Below are 21,017 nucleotides of genomic sequence, written 5' to 3'. Positions count from 1 at the left end.
CCTCTGCGAGTATTGGTGATTGGCTATCAGCAACAATGGCCATGATGAAAGCAAAAATGTCCTTCCATGGGTTTATTATCGTCCTGTCTTCCAACTGCAATGTGAGCTCCTTGAGGTCGACCACAACTATTTGATGCGTCGCTACAGAACCAGCTCTTCCTGGAACCTGGAAAGGCTTCAATAAACACCAGCTCCATGTCCACAGAGGATCCCCTTTCCAGAAATTGACATGAAAAGTGACAAGCTCTGACTGTTTCTCCTGCATTTTATTTATATACACAAAGCCAGTTGGTTGTATCACTGTGAGGAAAATTAAAGTAAAAGAAAAAAGAATAAATTAAGGTGTTGGTATAACCTAGATGGTCTCATGAATGCAGATGTGGAGACAAAGGGATGTTTACTAAGACTTCCTCTGTTTAGCAACAGTTTATATCAATTAAAAAAGAAGAAAAGACAAACAGAAAGAAAGAGCATCAACTAAGAGACACTTTACGTTGGAATCCAGAAAGAATTTTCATTTTTTTCTGGTCAAACGGAACATTGGGGGTGGCCCACAAAACATCACATCTTTTTTTTCTGTGGCTGATACTTTGGAAAATATTATGCATACCCTTGCAGTCCTGCAGGATGAAAATTGTTGAAGACATCTATTTCTAGCCTTCGCTTAATGGGGAGGAGAGTTAGAATTTTTTAATATATGTGTATGTTTCACGGCAGTTGCAAAGTTTTCACATTTAGTCCTCAGCTCCAAGCTGTTGAAAACAACACTGTCACAACACGCAGCAGAGGCCAGTCCTAAAGCATGGCTCTGCTAGATCCAGCCCACACCTTCCCTCGGGGCAGGGGGGCGGCAGTGCCAGGGACCTCGGAGGTGTCCTGGCTGGACTTAATGACCCTCCTCCTGAAGACACAGGGCCTCTCACAGAGGAGGTAAAGTCATTTCTCCCATCTGACTCAGTTTGATTCTCCCTGGCGATGGGTCTTGCACCACTGATCCAAAAGTGTCCTTAAGTGTTATATGCAAGTGTCTTCAAAATGTGAATTAAATTATCTCCAGCAGCCTGCCCCTCTGAGAAAAATTGACAAGGTGCAGATTGTATTTCTTAGCAGCTGTAGCACAGTCGAGGACTTTGTTGGTACCATCTTACAGGGCTAAACTATATGATTTTTTTCCTGTTTAGGCACAAGATCCTCAGGTCCTGGATCAGCTGTCCAAAAACATCACCAGGATGGGGCTAACAAATTTCACCCTCAACTACCTCAGGGTAAGACCAATGGGTTGATTATATTTCCTGTTGAGTTTGAATTTAGAGGTTTATATATATCTTGAGCCAAGGAATTAAAATGAGGTAATATATCACAATACGTATATCTTTTTAAATTTATTTTATTCAAGTATAGTTGATTTACAATGTTGTGTTAATTTCTACTATACAGCAAAGTGATTCAGTTATACATATATATACATTCTTTTTCATATTCTTTGCCATTATGGTTTATCACAGGAATTGAATATAGTTTCCTGTGTTATACAGTAGGACCTTGTTGTTTATCCATCCTGTATATAATAGTTTGCATCTGCTAATCCCAAACTCCCACTCCACCCCTCCCCCACCCTTGGTAACCACAAGTCTGTTCTCTATGTCTGTGAGTCTGTTTCTGTTTCGTAGAAACAAAATTCATTTATGTCATAGTTTAGATTTCACATATAAGTGATATCGTATGGTATTTGTCTTTTTCTGACTTATTTCACTTAGTATGATAATCTCTAGTTCCATCCGTGTTGCTGCAAATGACATTATTTCATTCTTTTTTATGGCTGCGTAATATTCCATTGCATGTGTGGACCACATCAACATTTGCAAATGTTGATGGACATTTAGGTTGTTTCCTTGTCTTGACAATTGTGAATAGTAACACAATATGTATGTCTTATACCACAGTGTGTGTGTGTGTGTGTGTGTGTGTGTGTGTGTGATCAACAGATGATTGGGTTTAATTAACAAAAAGCATCAAACCTAGACTTTGTCAGTGTTCTTCTTCTCTATGTTTGTATGACTCCTGGAATAAATTATTCACAGGCTAGCAATGTCTCTTTCATAAAATGCTTTGGCATTATGTCCCTTCTGATTGTTTCAAGTTTCCAATGTGCTTTTGTTGAGTTCACAGCCTCTGTGTCTGTACCCAGGGACCAGTCATCTATGAGGAGGCTCGGTGTGCCCTCCAGAGAGAGTCCCTTGAAGAAATTCACCTTGGTGCTATAACACAGACATTTATTTCTAAGGCTTCTTAGGGACTTTCTGTGTAACATGTAACAGATTTTCTGGTTTGGATATAAAGTGAATTTTTATTTAAAAAAAATTAAATGTTAGGCAAAACTCTCTGCCCACATAACGCTTACAGCCTCCGTATTTGGTCTAACAGGGTAACATATATCACACTGGTTTTTAGTGTGGACTGGCAGTCATCACATTGCAAGTAGAGGATATGGTTTCCTTCATAAAGCAAGCATTGTCTTCCAGAGTCAACATGAAGGCAGTGGCCACAGTCCACATTCCTTTGCCTCTGAGTTGCTGGCTTCCTTCACCACTGTGATGTAGCAGACCACTTCTCCAGGGCCCGACCCCATCATAATGTTTATGCTATTGTTTCTTTATCCTTAAGTGCAAGTTTGTGAATTTTGTTTTGTATTCACAATCCTCTAAGTACAATCATGTTTGCATACATTGAAATGCTGAAATGTCCTGGCCGGACTTCCTCCTCTGTAAGTGAAGAATAATTTGGACAAATGTTTCCAAGTCATGCCCTCACTGCAATGTGCCGGACACTGGGCAAGACGCTGAAGATTCAAAGACAAAAGTCGTTGCACCTGTTATAAAGAAACGTCCTCCTACGAGAGTCAGACCCATAAAGACAGAACATTATATGCAAAATGGTGAATACCATGATAGAAGTTTCCAGATGAAATTATGGGAATACAAGATAGACATCTCAGAAGAATCAGTCAGAGAAGGCTTCATGGAAGAGATAATGCCTGTGTAGTGTATGAAAGAATGAATAAAGTTAAACCAGAGAAAAGAGGAGGAAGGACATTTCCATCAGAGGGAGCAGAAGTTAGGGGATGGAATTCCAAGCAGTCTGTTGATGCTGGGACATGAAGGGAGTTGCCAGGAGAAATGGGAGAGAGAGTTAGTTGGGAGCCAGGTCTTGGAGCAATTGGCTGCCTGGGCTACTGGGCCAGGAGCCTCTGAAAAGATTAACCACGAGGATGGCAGTGTCCCCTTCTTGGGTGAGCGAGAAGAGTCTCTTTCTATTCCGTTTAGATGCCCCAGAGCCCCGTCGAGACGTGGCAAAAGCCAGAGTCAGCTTCACTTCCCACCGCCTCACCCCCAGCATGCCCGCCCCTTTGGCAGCCCTGAGCCAGGGCGTTCTCCACTAAACAGCCCCCTGGTTCCTGCTCAGAGGAAAACCAGAGTCTGCCCAGGAGGGTGGATCCAGAGGGGAGTGTTCCCAGCCAAGGTAGCCGAGGCTACGTTCTCCTAAACCTCCAGGCTCTGCATTAAGAACTGCTCCCCCGTGGGGCTCCTGGCACAGTGGGAGTGGGTAGCAATGTCTGGGCAAGTGAGGGTCTGCAGTGCCATTCCAGCCACAGGAATTCAGAAGGATGCCCTACACTGCTGGGCATTTCTTCTTGTCAGGAACCAGGAGAGATTTAGTTTAAACCATCTGAACATGCCTCTCCTTAGGCGGATCAAGAATTTCCACACTACGTACCCTCAGCTGACCTCACATAGGAATCTGGGACTTTGGAGTCTATCCTAGACTTGGTCGCTAACTCTCTGCTGAGATCTTGGACAGATCCTTTATTACATCTTTTAGCTGCGTTTAACACAGAGAAATAAAGGCTGAATTTCCCGCACCCCGCCCCCAGTTGCTCTTATTGTCATCAGTGAAACTGTGGCCTTCACCCTGGGGTCAACAAGGCCCACTGGTCCCCACATCTGCAGTTCTCTGCTTCCAGCCCACGAAGAGTGAGGACATCACACCTGCAGAGGGGGAATGACACAGGGAACCGTGTATGGTTTGGGGCAATAGAGAGTAGCGTTTCCAAGGCTACCATCTGAAGTAGCGGTAGCTGCAGGCTCTGCTATATGTACACGTCCTGATGTAGCTGGATGTCACAATGGCCCACGTCCACCAGTACCTTCCCCACAAGAGAGCTGGCACAGATGGTATAAGTAAAGTCAGTCACCCAGCTTTAAGTCCCCAAGTGGCAGAACCAGGACTTGAACTCTAGAATCTATGTGTCTCATGGCAAAACTGCTGCCTTTCTAGTAAGAAAGTAGAATGATAGGTTTTTTTTTTAAATTTTTGTATTGAAGTATAGTTGATTTACAATGTTGTGTTACTTTCAGGTGTACAGCAAAGTGATTCATATATATATGTATATGCACACATATATATTCTTTTCCAGATTCTTGTTTATAGATTATTACAAGATATTGAATATAGCTGCCTGTAATATACAGTAGGTCCTTGTTGTTTATCTATTTTATATACAATAGTGTGGATCTGTTAATCCCAAACTTCTAATTTATCCCTCCCCCCTTCCCCTTTGGTAACCATAAGTTTGTTTTCTATGTCTGGGAATCTGTTTTGTAAATAAGTTCATTTGTACCATTTTTTTTTTAGATTCCACAAATAAGTGACATCCTGTGATATTTGTCTTTCTGTTTGACTTACTTCACTTACTATGATGATCTCTAGGTCCATCCATGGTGCTGCAAATGGCACTATTTCATAGAATGATGATATTGGTAGGAATTGGGTCGTGTCTTTCCTTCCTTGACGGGGGAGTCAGCGTCTCTCACTGGGTCCTTAACGTACTTCGCCAAAAGTAATATCAGTTCCTGGTATGGTTTAACCGGAGGATTAAGTAAGACGATCCACGTAAAGGGTTTAGCCCAGAGCCCGGGACAGCAAGTACCCAGTTAGTATTCACTGTCATATTTATTGAGCACCTGCTGGGTGTCCATCATTATTCCTCATACTGAAACCACTTAGAGCAGCATGGCATCTGGCTGTCTTCTCTCACCCTGGTCCTCCCAACACCACTTGATTTCCCCGGCTTGTGCATCCTGGTTCAGTGGCCGTTTGCCTTTCTTGCCTCCACTCACTCCATCACTTACTCATCTATTGATTGCTTCAGGACAATTACTGAGCCTGTTCTGTCTTCCTGGCTGTGTGCCAGGTGCTGGACCTTCATCGTGGAGACCTGGCCTTCTTCCTAGGGGGGTGCTCACAGGCTGATGGGCAAGGCCGGCTACAGCTCCAGTGAGGCGTGCTGACATGGAGGGATGTGCAAGGCCCGTGAGAGCCCAGGGAAGAACCCATGGGTCTCGGGAAGACGGTCAGGATAGAAGCCAACCTCCCATCAGCAACCCCTCCGGGCAGCTGTGAGCCCCTTGGCAAATCATGGCTGAGCAGATTCTCAAACTCAGAAGCCAAATCCAGGACACACAGGCTTCCATGAGGAGACCTGGCCTGGTCAGTGGTCGCTAAGAAGGAGAAACAAAAGTTACTTCTTCATTTCAGAAGCAGAATCTAAGATTTCCCTGGTACTCTTATTACCTACTTTTGTAAGACAGTTGAGCAGTCAGAAAAACCATTTATTTATAAAACTGCCTTAAAACCTGGAGCTCCCCCATCCTTCTGAGGAACTCAGCCTTTGTCTCAACCCTCAGAAAGTCAGGTGAAGTGTCGATTCAATAGAGTTAATGAACTTCAGTAACTATGCCCAGTATCTGCAGAAGAGGTGAGACGTTTTATGTTGACAAATATTAATGCAAGGCCTTCTAAATCAGTAGAAGAATTTTAAGAATCAATGTGTCCTGCTTTGGAAAGGAGGAATGGAGATTTTAAATACTCCAGACATCTGAAATTTCAATAAGCGTTGTCTTTCATGAAACGAAATTAAGCAACACAGAAGGTAAGCAATTATAATCACCTAGCTTCGCCAGAACAAGTTCATTTATTCCCAGGAAATTCCGAATCACTCTCAGGGCAGCCTGCCCTCAGGGAATGTGCAAAGCCCGCCAAGGCGGCTCCCCTGTTTGGAGGAAGGAGCCTGCGAAGCACAGCAGCCCAGCTCCAGAGCTTGTGAACACAGATGATGATGCTGGTGCGCCGGGCAGCACTCTGCTGGGGACTCTGGTGACCTGATGCTTTCGAAGTGACCGCAGAACAGCCGTTGTCATTTGATTTGAGTTGTCAAACTGCCTGCGTTCCCTCGGGCACATCCCAGCACATCAAGGCCGGAGGTGCACGGTGCTTGGAGGCCAATGGCTGGTTCGCTGGTCCCCGAGGAGCAGAGGCTGGAGGTGGCCGAGCAGAGATGATGCCCTGACCAGGTGTGGCCTCACTTCCTCTGCAGGCCGCCTCGGTGACCTCTGGGAGGCCAGGGCTTACTGACCGAGTGTCCCTGTGGTAGTTATCTGGGCTGGGGCCGGGGCTGGGAACGGACCTGCCGAGTGAGTGGCTGTTAGGCATCCCGGAAACCGGGTAGTGTGTTTCACAAAACGTGCCCGCCGTCTCCTGGAGAGGGAGTCATTTCCTAACGTGGATGTGACGGTGCCCCTCAATCAGTGCATTCTGGTGAGGGAACGAGAGAGGGGAGAAGGGGGTGGGATTTCAGGAACGTGTCCTTTACCATGTTTGCTGGACACAGCAGTAGGCCCTGCTGTCCCTGGTATTCCTTGAAGAGGGCACAGGAAGGCCAGGTGCCCTTGAAGAGGCATCGGCGCAAGTCCAAGTCAATGAGACCTGCCCGCGGCGCCTCATCAGCTCCCCCCAGATCCCCTTCGCCCATTATTCACTGTTCATTCCACAAGCATCTATAAGACACCACTCTTGTGCCAGGTCTCCGACACCCTTAAGGAGATCACTGCCTGGTAGGAGAGAAAGAAAAAAAATGTGCCGGGAGAGAAATCTGTCTGGGTACAGTGACGCACGTAATGCTAGCTAACATCACTGAGCACTTCCTGTGTGCCAGGTACGCAGCTGTGCTCTTTGCCGGGAGTCTTTTTTTAATACAACAACCTTACAGGACTCCTGTTAGTCCTGTTTTGCAGATGGGGAAACTGAGGCACAGGGAGGTAACTTCCCAAAGTCACAGAGCCGGTGAGTGGCAGAGAAGGGATTTAAAGCCACGGTCTGACTCCAGGTACAAAGGATGGAGGAGTTGTTGGACGGCGGGTGTGGAAGGTATAAGTCTTCAAGGAGGAACTGGCCCTTGAATTGATTCTGAAAGATGAGTAGATGGTCCCAGACAGACAAGACAGAGGGTCAGCCATGCGCAGTGTCAGAGAAGGATGCAGAAAGCTGGTGGGGGGGTAGGGGCTGGGGGAACACTAGACAGTTCCACATGGCTGGAATGTAACTTTTAAGTTTGTTTAAGGAGTTTGGGTCCAAAACGTACAGGTTAGCTGAGTGGTATAGTTCTAGAGAAAGTTTTGTCCTGGAAAGAGCATGGCATGGTCCAGGGAAGCATCTCATGCTGAGTCCTGGCCTAAGGGGTCAGACAAACAAGAGGATGTGTCAGAGGACAGCCACTTGCTAGCTCTGTGACCCTGGGAAAGTTACTTGACCTTTCTGAGCCTGTTTCCTTATCTGGTAAATGGGATGTAACACCACCCTCGCTGGATTCCAGTGAGATAAATTCATGTGGAGCTCCCTTCTCTTCGCCAGGTGCACTCTCGTAAGGGTCTCTGGTCCTTTCTCCTGGGTAGAGTCCAGTCTTTTAGATCTCTGGTCCTACCTCTTGGGTGGAATCAAGTCATTCACTAGATTCCGCTGTATTCAGAGTTATGAGGAGAGCTCTCGTGGGTCAGCACACCCAGGAGTCTCATCCTTCTTTAATTCTCGACTTTCATTTCATCAAAGTGAAAGCCCTTTCTAACTCAGGGTTTGAACTTGCCATCATTTCCAGTTTCTCATATGCAGCTCTTATATGTGAATGTTTACTGTATGCAGAAACTGTTTTCTTTAACTAGGTTTAAAGAATAAGACTTTAAAATTGAAAACGAATTGACATCTGTTCCATTTCCTATCCCATAGAAAGAATGAGGGTTGGTAATGCAGAAACCCTGTTCGTAAGCATTTAAAGGAAACCTCTGGCTTGGCCATGAATGGAATGTACCATTTTCATTCATCTCCCATCAACAGTAGAGTGGACAATCCTTGCCCACTGGATACTGTAGGGACAGCACTTCTTTATACCTTGAAGGTTTGGGGTAGTTTGGCTTTGCTTTTAAATTTTAAGTCAATCGTCTAACCAAGAGACTTTTGGGGTGGCATCTACTATGTTCCAGGCTCAAAAGGGCCAGGGCCAGGGTATTTATAAGAATGGATAAGGCACGTTCCCTTTTGCGGGGAGTTGAAGACACTGTTATAAGTCGGTCTGCTTCCAGTTCACATTGTCCAGCCTCAGCTGGGGACCTCAGGTCATCCCAGAGTGTTTCTCCTCTCCTAATAGCCTGAGGATACCCATCCTTGTTGGTCTCAGCAGATGACTTAACTTGGACTTGTTTACAGTTTCTAGTGCCCTCGTCAAGTGCTCTGCTTCTGACTTTGGCACTCTAGGCCCTCCGTGACGGGGCCCCTGCTGCTTCCCGGCCTCGTCCCACATCCCTTCCCCATCTCACATATCATCCTGTAGCCACGCAAACCTCCTGCATTTCCCCGAACTCGTCATGCCGTGTTGCTTCCATGCCTTGGCACAGTATGGCTCACTGCCTGCAACACTGTTCCTACCCTTACCTTCCATCCAGTTTTCCCAGGCTAGCTTCTCCTCATCCTGCAGGACTCATCGGCCATCACCTTCGCTGAGAATCTCTCTCTGACTCTCAGCGGGAGCAGCTGCCCCTCCCCTGTGCCCCTGGTTCTTTGCACATAGGATCTCCTGCTTACCTCTTGGTAGGTCCTGCATAAGAATTGTCACTCCACGCATCTGTCTCCTGTGCTAGACTCAGAGCAACATAAGGTCAGATTATCTCATATTTCTAGGGCCTCACAAGGTCTAGATCACGATAAGCACCCAGTAAATGCCTCTTGAATGGATGGTTGCTGGATGGGAGATTGGTAAATGGAAGACTAGGTTTTGAATGACATACACACACCAGAAGTAATAGAACTCGGATGAATTCACCTGCCCTACAGTATTTAAAAAAAAAAATGTGTGATTCATTTTCAAAGTCACTACCTAGAACTTCACCATGAAATCTAAAGAGAAGTAGAGTTGAATGCATCAAGGAAATGAAAGAAACATGGCATGGGGCCTCCAGATTGCTCTAGTGTGCAAAATTCCCACTTAAAATAGACTTCCCAATGTCAAATTTTTATTCTAATACCACTACTTCTACTTGCTCTGAATCAGCATTTAATTTTTACTCTAAGTGCCATTATGCCCTTCTCATTGTTTTGGAAATGTGTTCTTTCAGATCTCGAGGACACATTTCTTTTTTTTTTTTTTTTTTTTTTGTGGTACGCGGGCCTCTCACTGTGTGGCCTCTCCCGTTGCGGAGCACAGGCTCCGGACGCGCAGGCTCAGCGGCCATGGCTCAGCCGCTCCGCGGCATGTGGGATCTTCCCGGCTTCCCGGACCGGGGCACGAACCCGTGTCCCCTGCATCGACAGGCGGACTCTCAACCACTGCGCCACCAGGGAAGCCCGACATATTTTTTAATGGGAGATTATTTTTGCCTATTTTCTTTGGCCAGCTTTTCCTGATGCTTGGATACACAAACTTTTTTTAAGCATTATGTTTAACGCAACTTTAAAACATCTTATTATCCTGTATCCCCGCCAAAAGATATTTTCTTTGTGTTTCCTCTTACTCTTTCTCCATCTAATATGCATAATTTATGCATAAATGTAATCAGTATACATACAATTTCTTAATGTTATTTGGTAAACACTTTTGCGTGTTTCTACATAGTTATCATATCAGGCATTTATCATTTATCACCCTGCAGATATTCCAGGGTGGGGCTAACCAAAACGTTTCTCTAAATGTCGAGCGCTGAAGTCCTATTCAAGTTGTTGCTGTCATTAATACCATTCCTCTAAGTACCCTTGCCGTGTCCTGCTCTCAGTGGTGTTCTCTGCAGAGGCGGAGCTGTGGAGGCCACGTGGGTAAGAAAAGCAAACGTGCTTCAGATTCAGAGAAATGTGGGTTCAGATGCTAACCCCCTACGACCCATAACAGCCTTGAACCAGTCGTTTAAATTCTCTGACTCCCACTTTCTTCATGTGAATATCAGGAAGAATAATGTCTCACAGGTTGGCACACATTACATTTTATAAGATTAGATGAGTTACAAGGTAAAAGAGGCCGGCACACAGGAGGAAAGTGATAAACACTAGTCCCCTCCTGTGCTGTCTAGAGCAGTGGATCACGTTTGCCACTTTCTCCTTCTATGATATTGATTAATAACTGCCTTAATTTCTCGGAGCCCCAGTTTTCTCACGCATGAGTGATTACATACATTGTGAATCACAAGAACTGAATCGCAGTCGAGGGTTAAAACGATCACGCATGCGAAGAGCACATGTAACTTGAAATGACTCCACCAGGAAGCCAAGCAAGTCTCATTCCATTATCACTCCTGTACATTGGTCATGGCCTTGAATTCTACACTGAGACTCTGAAGCCAGATGATAGATCAGAAAAAAGGAGAAGTGATAAATGAATGACATGTGCCGAGGAGGGTGGCAGGAGGGAGTCTGAGGCATGTGCCGTGTATTTGGAGCCCCTTTTCCAATACAAAGTATAATCATTGTCACTGGGTGTTTTCAATACGATTTATAACCTTTTGTTGTGATTGTTAGATAAATCTACCTCTTCAAACAAGCAGGGTCCTCAACTGGGAGTGAAAGCACTGAGTTTTCATGGGAATGTTTTTTGATCCCGTACCTTTAATTTCCCAACCGAATGAAAATTTTTGTTGCTGTGATTGTTACATTCTAAAGAACATTGGTCCTTGCATGTAGCTTCTACAGGTAGCAAAAGAGTATTGTCCAATGTCTGGAAGAACTGAGCAATTAGCTTTGGAAAATGACCCTCAACAGAATGACATGACGTGACCTCTTGGAGTGGCCGTGGCTGGAGTGAGCGTTTGGAATCCTGCCAAGGTGTTTTTTGTTTGTTTTTTATTTTTATGAGGCTTGACTGCCAGCCAGGATATTTTCCTTGGTTTTATGACACGAGAAAGGATTACAGTCCAATCCCCTTTCCTATCTAAATGCCAAGCCAAGCCCAAGGATGGAACAGGATCCTCGCTCAGAGATTGAGATGAACCAGCGCTACTGGCAGTCACCGTAATTATGGGCTGGCATCTGAGCAGACCGCTGACGGTTCACGCAGGCAGACCAGCAGCACACTCTTACTAAACACTGAAGTTGGCGGCAGGGAAAGAACCATCCCAGCAAACCTCCGGAGCTTCCCACAGGGCCTTCATGGTATGAACCCTCAAAAGGCCCACAGCCTAAAACGTGCTATTCACTCTGTGGTCCTTGGATCACTGCAGATTTGCAAACTGTTTGGTACCAGTTTGTGACAAGTCCAGAAAACGAGAATTAAAAACTTTAAAACTACTATAACAGTCGGACATTGCCAGGACATCCAAGTTCATGCAGTGGACTCAACCCACTGACCGGGCTATAGAGCAGTTTAGGTGTGATTCAACTCCCGTGCTGCGTGGCCACTAGTCAAGTGTTGGGAGCACACGTGACCCATCGCCGGACAAGCGCTGGCTTAGAACACTCATCATGAATCGTATTCAGAGACTGTTCAGAACCACCATGACCGTCATAACACCATTAGCTAGCCAGGAACTTCTCTGTTTCTCAATAAAAGGATGAGACAAGGAATTATTATCCACATTTTACAGATAAAAATCAGTCAGTGCCTGAGGTTGCGAAGCTGGTCCTGGCAGCAGTGCTTCCCAGGGCTCAGGCCTGCCTGTTCCCCAAGCCCCCTGCACACCCAGTCTTGGTGAGGACAGGCTCCTTGGCCTGGGCCTGCAGGAGAGTTGGTGCTTTAAGAGTGAGTGGCCTCCGAAACAAAGCTGTCCCACCGCATTCTGACTTTTCCACTCCTCTTGCCGTTGGAGAAAGGCTCCATCTGAGTGAAGGCAAAGAAAGGCCTTCTGAGCCGTGAGAACAGTGCACACATAGAATGAGCAAAACCTGGAACACCCAAAGGGAACTTTTCATTGTATTTGGAGATGGAAAAGCAGTACACGTGACCACATGATAAGGGAATTAAAGCAGTTAACTCTTAAAGAAGTAAAAAAACCATAACATAGAGACAGCCCAGTGTCCAGAAAACCGTGATTTCTAAAGTCAAGCCAAAAGAAACGGCTATCAGAACATTAAAAGAAAAAACTATACACACACACACACAAACAGTATTTTTAAAGAGCAGTCCTAACTGAAAACAATTTCAGAGCCACCCATGTTTCTAAAATTCTCGACCTTAAAGGTACAAATAGGGCTAGGATTAAAGAAAGTAATTTCCCAGTCTCGGCACTAGAGAAAGAGAAAGAAATTGTTGTTTAACAAGACACTGAAAATCAGGGGAGATGGGAAGGTGGGAAATGGCAGTCTGGGGGGAAATGGCTGAGGGATTGCAAAATGAAGTGCAGGACGGAGCCCAGAATTAATGGTCCTGAGAAACAGCCTTCCTAATTGTCTAGAATGGGTAAAAAATGTATGTCAGGAAAATTCGGGGCAGGGGGCAAGGGGAGAGCTGTTTGAATTTATTTTAATTTAAGAGCACAGGCAGGGAAGTAGCCTGAAACGTGAAAAGGGGCTAGTAGGTTTCACTGTGTAGCGATGGGGCTCGAGACCTTTCTCTGTGCCTGGTCTCTGTTGTTCTCTAACTTTGCCTGGGCACCACCTCAGTGCCCACAGAAAACTCAAATTCCTTAGAGATAGCAACTGTTATTAGATGGCATGACCTCATCATTTGTCCCCAGCAGAGTTCAAGGAGCAGAGTAGGTAGAAAAGAAACAAACTTGTGAAAGGGGGGAAGACAGATGAGGTTAAACTCTTCTGTCCTGATCTTCATAAATCCGCTTGGGAGTGGCTGGAAATGTGAACCATAATTAAGAGAAAACAAATAAATTTTAAAGTATCTACCATGCCCCTCCCAAAGAAGAGAGGGCAGTGAACTGAGATTGTTGAGTACCTACTATGGGCAAGACACAAACTTGGCTTTATTTAATCCTCACAACTGGTTTGGGAGGTAGGTGTTCATTTTATAGAAGGAACAGATTCATTGCAGTTCCGGGGCTCATCTAAGGTCATTCAGTGGGTAAATCGCCAGGCTGGATGGGATCCCATGTTGACCAGGTGCCCTGCCCACAGTCATGCTGCAGAAATGTCACCTCCTAACAAGAGCTGGGTTGAAGATTAGGTCAGTCATTTCCACTGAGATGACCAGGCTGTTTTGCCAAATTGTCAACAGAAAATTATCAACAGACAATTGTCAACAGATGCCATGGATGGAGAGCACAGAACACTTAAGCACAGGGAGGCCATTGGCCTGCAAGGCCTTATGGGATCTGACCTCCGCAGCTTCATCTCATCGCAAGCTCCAGTGCCCTGGCCTGATTTTTGCTTTCCAACCTATTAACTTCCTCTCCAGGGCCCCTCTACTTGCTCTATCATATCATTTATCTAGCTACAGAATCTTGGGCAATTTTCTATCCTTTCTGTACCTCAATTTCATCAACAAAATGATGATAATAATAGTCCCTTACCTCAATGGGTCATTGAGAGGGTTAAATAAAATGGTACTGGTGGTTACAATAAAGCTTGGAATGTAGTAAGTCCTCAGTAAATAACATCATCATCGTCGTTGTTGTCATCATTCCCACTGCCTGGGATACTCTGCTACAAGGCTGTCTTACCTGATCAGCCAGTTTAAAGTGGGCTCCCCACCTCAGTTACTTTCTGTTGCCTCCTTACCTGGCTTATTTTCCTTGTAGCATGTTTCATCAGTTGAGTCGTCCTACCTAATCTTCAGGTTTATCCTTTGGTTGTTTCCCTGTCTCTTATGCCTGTCAATGGAATGCAGGTGTTTTGAAAGCGGGAATCTTGTTTCTTCTTTCCTGAATAGAGAACCAATAATTTTAAGCCTACTCAACTTGAGATGTGCTCCTTGATAAGCTGGAAATTTTAAAGAGCAAACCATTTATAAAATCCCAATTCCAAGTGTTGCCTTGGAATAGGGAGGACACTTACGTGAAGGCTATTAACCATCCTTGACACCATAGACTGAGCGCCTGTAGCACTTTCCTCTAAGGATTTGATGTTCTTATTTGCAGTTATAAACAACCCTGTCGATGAGGGGAGGGGAGGGATGTCATTAACTTTATTTGATAAATGGTCCTCATCTATAAAACAAGGGAGATAAGCATGACTTCTAAGGACTTCTAGTCAAGCATTCCAAAAAGAAGGAATACAAAATAGAAATATTAACAAATACCACAAATAAAGTATTAATAAATCCCATGCTAGAAATGAGGAAACTAAACCCAAGAGGTTCAAGGCTGACCCAAATTCAAGGCTACCTGCCTATTAATATAGGATAGTTTCTGGCTTTCTTTTTGTCTCCATTTGCAGGACTCGTTCACATCCATTCAATTCACAAATGTTTACTGAGCACGTACTGTGTACCTGGGTCTAATCTGGTCCCATTCAAGCTATAAACCTTTACTGAGCACTTACTGTATGCTTGGGTCTATTCTGGTCCCATTCAGTCTACAAATGTTTACTGAGCCCCTATTGTATGCCTGGGTCTACTCTGGTCTCTAGCCAGCAGATTCCCTATTTGACACTAAATTTTTCTGTGCATGAGAATCTCATATATGTTTCTCCTGGTTTCTTTAAAACTTTTCCTAGGCCAATCATAATATAAGACTGGAGGTCTGCCTGAGAAGGCAGCTAATTTTTCCCTCCTTTCTTGCCTATTTCCCAAGCTTTGTGAAACAAGGTAGGGATGAAGTGATGCCTTTTCAGTTCAATACTGCCATAGATCATCATGGAGACTTTTGACACAAGAGCAGAGCTGAACTCCAGAAACTTCACAATGTGGCTTTTATAGAAAAAGTATCTGTAGTCTTAGGAATTGATCAAAGAAGTTGTTTTCCTTCCTTCCTTTGTCAATGTCCCTCTTGGGTTCTGCCTATGCTTTACCTACAGAAGGCATTTGTGGTCTTCTATTCATATTCTTGAAACGTTTTACCATGAGGGGGAAACTTAAGCGGAAAAATCAAAGTTTTTTATGTTAATTAACAGAATTTACAAGCATATGCAAAATGGTGGCAACCCTACAATTTACCCATAACTTCTGAGCTTTGGGACTCTTGGTATCTCACTCACAGATGGGAGGTGGGAAGGACAAGTGCTTGCTTTGGAGAGATGTGGACCGTATAGTCTTACCATTGAACAGGGGCCATGCCCTGACAGTGGGTCTTGGCCTTTGTCAATTCCCTCAACACCAGTTGTGTTGCATTGGTTAGCACTAGCTTGCAAAGCAGAAACAGTTCCCCTTTTGTAAAATGGGGTGGGTGTTGTGATAACACCTTCAAAGTTTAAAGAATGTGTGAGGCCACTTATACTAAAATGCTTTGTAAGCTGTAAGGGTCTTTTGCAAAACAGGTATCCCTCACTCACTATTCAAACCTTCAATGTCCAAACTCTTGGATTCCTAATTCAGGATTAAATGAGTTTTGAAAAAAAAAAGCTTAAATAGATTTTTCCTTATCCAATTCAAGCTACTTGCTATCCAAAACTCAGGAACCAAATTGATTCATGTAGTTCAGTATCCCCATTATTCCAACTCATTCTCTGAATTCTCACTCTCCAAATTTGGAAACCAGGTAGGTTTGGATGGCAAGGAATAATTAAACAAACGGCCACCATTATTCTCACTATCGAGTACAGTCTTAATTTACACAGAAGAAAGTAATTTGGGATTGAATTGTATGAAATTGCTCTTTTTGCAGGTCAAACCCTGTTAAATATTGGCTATTTCGTATGGTTCATTCTAATATTTAGGGACAGGGACCCCCATATCCAAGATAGACAATCACTTGACTCCATGATTTTTCCATTTTCCACCATCATCATCCAATTCCTATTGAATGTCATAATAGCAAACATGAGAGCCATTTATTGCCTGGTGACGTTGTGCCAGGCACTGCAAGTCATTTAATTAACCCTCATTACCTCATTAAAAACAATTATATTTTGAATAGATAACTTATTCATATATTGCAAAATTTAAAAACTGTAAAAATCTTTAAAATATATACCTTTTACACCTAGTTTCAACCTCTTAGTTCTCCTTCGTACAGGCAGCCAGGTTTGCCAGTTTCTTGCATTTTATTCCTGTGATATTCTATAAGCATATACTGCTTTAAACACACACACACACACATACACGTGTGTGCAAATGCTAATATACTATTCATACGGTTCACAGTGTTGAGCAGTGACACTCTTTAGAGAAACAGCAGAGATATATGCTAAAGAGGTATATCACTCTTTAGAGATATATCATAATTTATTTTATAAGTGCTTTATTGATGGACATTTAGGTGGTTTCTAATCCTTTTCTATCATTAACAATGATGTGCAAGTATCTTCTCGTATTTGATTTTATACAGCAGCACCTAAAAGACTAAATTCGTAGGAGAAATTCCTGGAAGTAAAATTGCCAGGTCCAAAGACACATACATTGTAATTTTGATAGATATTGTCAAGCTGTTCAACATAGAGGTTGTACCAAGTTCCCTTTTCCCCAGCAGCACATAAAATGAATATTTTCCACACTTTTCAACAACTGAAGATTATCAAGTTTTTCTATTTTCCAATATTATAGGTGAAAAATGGCATCTCATTTTCATTGTAATATGCCTTTCTCTTATTACAAAAGAGATTTATTATCTTCTCATATACTTAAGAGTCATTTGTATTTCCTTTCTTGTGAATTATTTGTTCATATAATTTACCCATCTTTCTTTTGGCTTGTTCTTTTCTTATATTTGAAAGAAGCACACACTTTGTTGTGATATATAGTTTGTGGGTTTTTTTTTAACTTTCTATACGTTGGTTTATCCTTGATTTGGTTGTATTTTTTATGGTTTTTTTTTTGTTTTGGGGGGTTTTGTGTGTGTGTGTGTGTGTGTGTGTGTGTGTGTGTGTGTGTGTGTTAGGTGGAGCAGTATTTCCCCTATGTCTCCAGTTTTGTGTTTTGTATTTAGTATTAGCCCTCTTTGAGCTAATAATAATAAAATATATTTTTCTATGCTCTCTAATGCCACTTTTAAAAGTTGGGGAACTTTTTATGTTTAAATAATTGATCCACATGGAATTTGGGGGGTAAAAATGTGAAGCCCCCATTTAATTACTCAGTTGTCCAAACACACTTTGTTGATTAATGCATATTGGCCCCACCAATTTGAAACACCAGTTTAGCATATTCTGCTCTGCCGTACCTGTTTGAGTCCATTTCTGGACTGTTAACTTGTCTTTATATTCTTTATCCAACACCACACTTTAAAAATTACTTTTGCTTTACAGTATACTTTAGCACCTAGTAGAATTAAGATAGTATCATCATTCTTCTTTATAGAATTCTTAAATCTTTATTTTTTCATATAAACTTTAGAATTAGATTATCTAATTTAAAAATAAATTTACTGGTATTCTATTGGAATCCTATTAAATTTACTAATTAACAATAGGGGAATTACTATCATTATGATCTTTGGTCTTTCTATCCATAATTTTGGACAGCCTTTCCAATATTAAGGTCCTTTTTGTGCCCCTTGGTAATGTTTTGAGGTTTTTCTTTGTATGTATATATTGTACGTCCATATGTATGTGCATTTTGTATACAGATACAGATATGTATCTTCCATTTCTTGATAACTTTGCACCTACATCATCTGTATTTTGTTCATTATCACAAATATAATCTTTTTTCATTTTATAGTTTAATTGGTTTACTTGTATTTATAAATGTTATTGATTTCTTTATATTACTTTTATTCCCAGGCATCATATATAATCTTCTTAATATTTATAACAGCTTTTTTTTTTTTTTTAGTGTACCCTCTTGGGTGTTCCAGCTAAGTTACATCATTTGTAAATGATGACTATTTTACGAAGTCTTTTCCAATTTTTATGTTTTCTTTCTTTCTTTTCTCTAATTATATTGGCTAGTACCATCAGAAAAGTGTTAAATAATAGCAAGGATAATTAACATCCTTATCTTGTGTCTGACTTTAATGGGAATGCATCTAGATATTTTCATTAAGCAGGATGATGGCTTATGATTTGAGATAGATATATTTCTCATATTAAGGTAATATCTCTCTATTCTTATTTTATTAAGAGCTATTAAAAGAAAAAATGGATATTGAATTTTATCCAATGTATTTATAGTGTCCAAGCAGTTGGTATTATTTTTCTCTTTTTATTATTATGATTAGGTATATTAATAAAAATAATTGGTGCTTATTTGGTGCAATTACTATCCAAAGTAGTATTCCAAGTTCTTTACATGTATCAACTCATTTCACCCTTACCCAATCTAGAACTCAGTATTATCAGTATTTTCACTCTAAAGTTAAAAAAACTCACATTCACAGAGGTTAAGTAACTTGAACAAGATGAGACAACCAGTAAGTGGCAGAGCTGAGAGTGGACTCATGTCGATTCCTTGTGTGTAAACACTATGCAAAGTTTTATTTTGATAGGTTTCTTACTAAATCATCATTTCATTCTTGGGACAAATCCCACTTGTTCAATATGTATCCTCCTTTTATTGGGTCACAGATTCCATTTGCTAATATTTATTTACAATTTCTGCATCAGTCTTAAAAAAATTCAGTTAAAATTCTCTTTTATATGATGTTTTTGGCTGTGCTGAGTTTTATTGGTATCCTGGCCTCATGAATGTTCTGCAAATATTTCTCTTTTTTTTCTTCTTCCAAGATAATTTAAATGGCATTGAAGTTACTTGCCTTTTAAAGGTATTGCAGAAGTCCCCTATGAAACTACCTTGGCCTAATTCCCCTATGAAACCATCTGGGCTTGGGGTGTTTTTTTGTTTTTGTTTTGGAGCAGGGCTTTCTGATACGTTTTAAATTTGTTCTAGATAATTGGTCTATTTAGTTGGTCCTGACTTCAGTACAGTTTAACATATGGGAATAATATACATTGAATGAATAAAACTTATGAATGTAAAATTACAATCACAGTAAGGTCTAGAAAAGAAAAAAGGAGCACATGTCACAAGAGAGAAAGTAAAAGTCATAAGGGATGGAGATGGAAGGTGAGTAGAGGGGAAACTCTCCCAAAATGAATAAAGACCATGTGTGGGCAGGGAGCTTTTATATATTCAAGGGACTAAAAGAAGTTTAATGTAGCTGGAACCCAAACAGCAAGAGGGGGAGTATGGTTCAAACTGAGGCTGGAGACACGAGCTGGGCCCCTAGATAGTTAAAAACTTTACCCTAAATCATTGCAAAGCTGTTGAAGGTGAAGAACATAGAGAAGTGTGTGTATCTGAAAGATTTAAGGATAGAAAAATTAGTACATTTTGGTGATTAGGTAGGATAAGAAGTGTGAGGAAGAAGGCGGTATCAACTATCTGTCTAGTTTTCAGAACAGGCTGGTTGCTGGTTCCCTTCACTGAGTAGGGTTTGGAAGAAGATTTTGTGGAGGGTAGGTGTGGAGGGTTTGGGTGTGGGGAGACACTGAGCTGTTTTTTTTTGTTTGTATGTTTGTTATTTGATATGTTGGGTTGGAAGGCATTTGAGATGTGTAGATTGTCACAAGGTGATTGGATATAAGCTGTGAGTCTTCTGAATATCTGACTACCTGGTAATTAAAACCTTGAAGATCATTGTGAAGGATGAAGCCCAGGAAGAAAGAAGAAAAGGAAGACAAGATGTTAATTCTTGGACAATTCCATCAATTGAGCATTTGATCTATTTTGCTACCCATTGAGATTCCTTGTCAGGGATCCTGTGAATTCTAAAAGGAAGAATGTGGAGAGCTTCCAAAAGAACATCCCTGACTTGGGGTCTTCAGGAAATCCGTAGATGTCTCTCCTTAAGGAGATATTTGGTGTCCAATGTCAGGTCTAAAGTAATGTGACTGCCTTCTAGTTTTTCTGTTGTGCTGTTTTAGAATCTCTGAGCGAACGTGTTTAAATGATTTTAATAACACTGTGCTTTGTAATTCGGTACATGCACCCAAAGATCCTCTTGAAACCTAACATATAAGTTTTTAATACAAAAATGTTCTAATGTTCAGAGGCACACGTAGAAGCCAGTGCCTGGAATCCTGAGGGAGGTTTGTCTGCTTTTTAAAATTCTGTAAATTCTTTATGGAAAGGAAGTGTTTCCACAGTTTTAATATGACTCTCTGGAATAATCTCTGGATATGATAATATTAACACATAGAGTTACTTTTAAAAAATCTATTTGGGGCTTCCCTGGTGGCGCAGTGGTTGAGAGTCCGCCTGCCGATGCAGGGGACGCGGGTTTGTGCCCCGGTCCGGGAGGATCCCACGTGCCACGGAGCGGCTGGGCCCGTGAGCCATGGCCACTGGGCCTGCGCGTCCAGGGCCTGTGCTCCTCAATGGGAGAGGCCACAGCGGTGAGAGGCCCGCATACCGCAAAAAAAAAAAAAAATCTATTTGATAAAGGTTAACTTTGGTTTTCTGGACATAGAGTTTTCTAGAAAACTCTAGAATCTGCTTTCCCCAAATCTGAATCTAAGGAATGTTCTTATGTTATTTCTTCTTTCTTAAAAATATTTGGTACACTTACTTCACTAAGCATAGCTATAAATTGGTAAGGAGATTGCCTCATTTAAATAAAAGTAGTTATAACAATATTTTCTATAACTATATTTACATGTAGTTGACTCAA

At 42.2% G+C, this 21,017-nt stretch overlaps 1 protein-coding gene across 7 annotated transcripts in view; it reads left to right on the top strand.

The window, feature by feature from the left end:
- Positions 1–21,017, top strand: part of LDB2 (LIM domain binding 2) — a 387,893-nt gene that overhangs the window by 315,303 nt on the left and 51,573 nt on the right. For all 7 annotated transcript variants that reach the window (XM_079919739.1, XM_079919738.1, XM_079919736.1 and 4 more), the window contains one exon: positions 1,182–1,265. In XM_079919739.1, coding sequence (XP_079775865.1) covers positions 1,182–1,265 — 84 coding nt within the window. The remainder of the gene's footprint in view (positions 1–1,181; positions 1,266–21,017) is intronic.

This window comes from Stenella coeruleoalba, assembly GCF_951394435.1.
Source record: "Stenella coeruleoalba genome assembly, chromosome: 4".
Taxonomy (NCBI): Eukaryota; Metazoa; Chordata; class Mammalia; order Artiodactyla; family Delphinidae; genus Stenella; species Stenella coeruleoalba.
The sequence above is the reverse complement of the archived record's forward strand: the minus strand, read 5'-3'. Positions and strand labels throughout refer to the sequence as shown.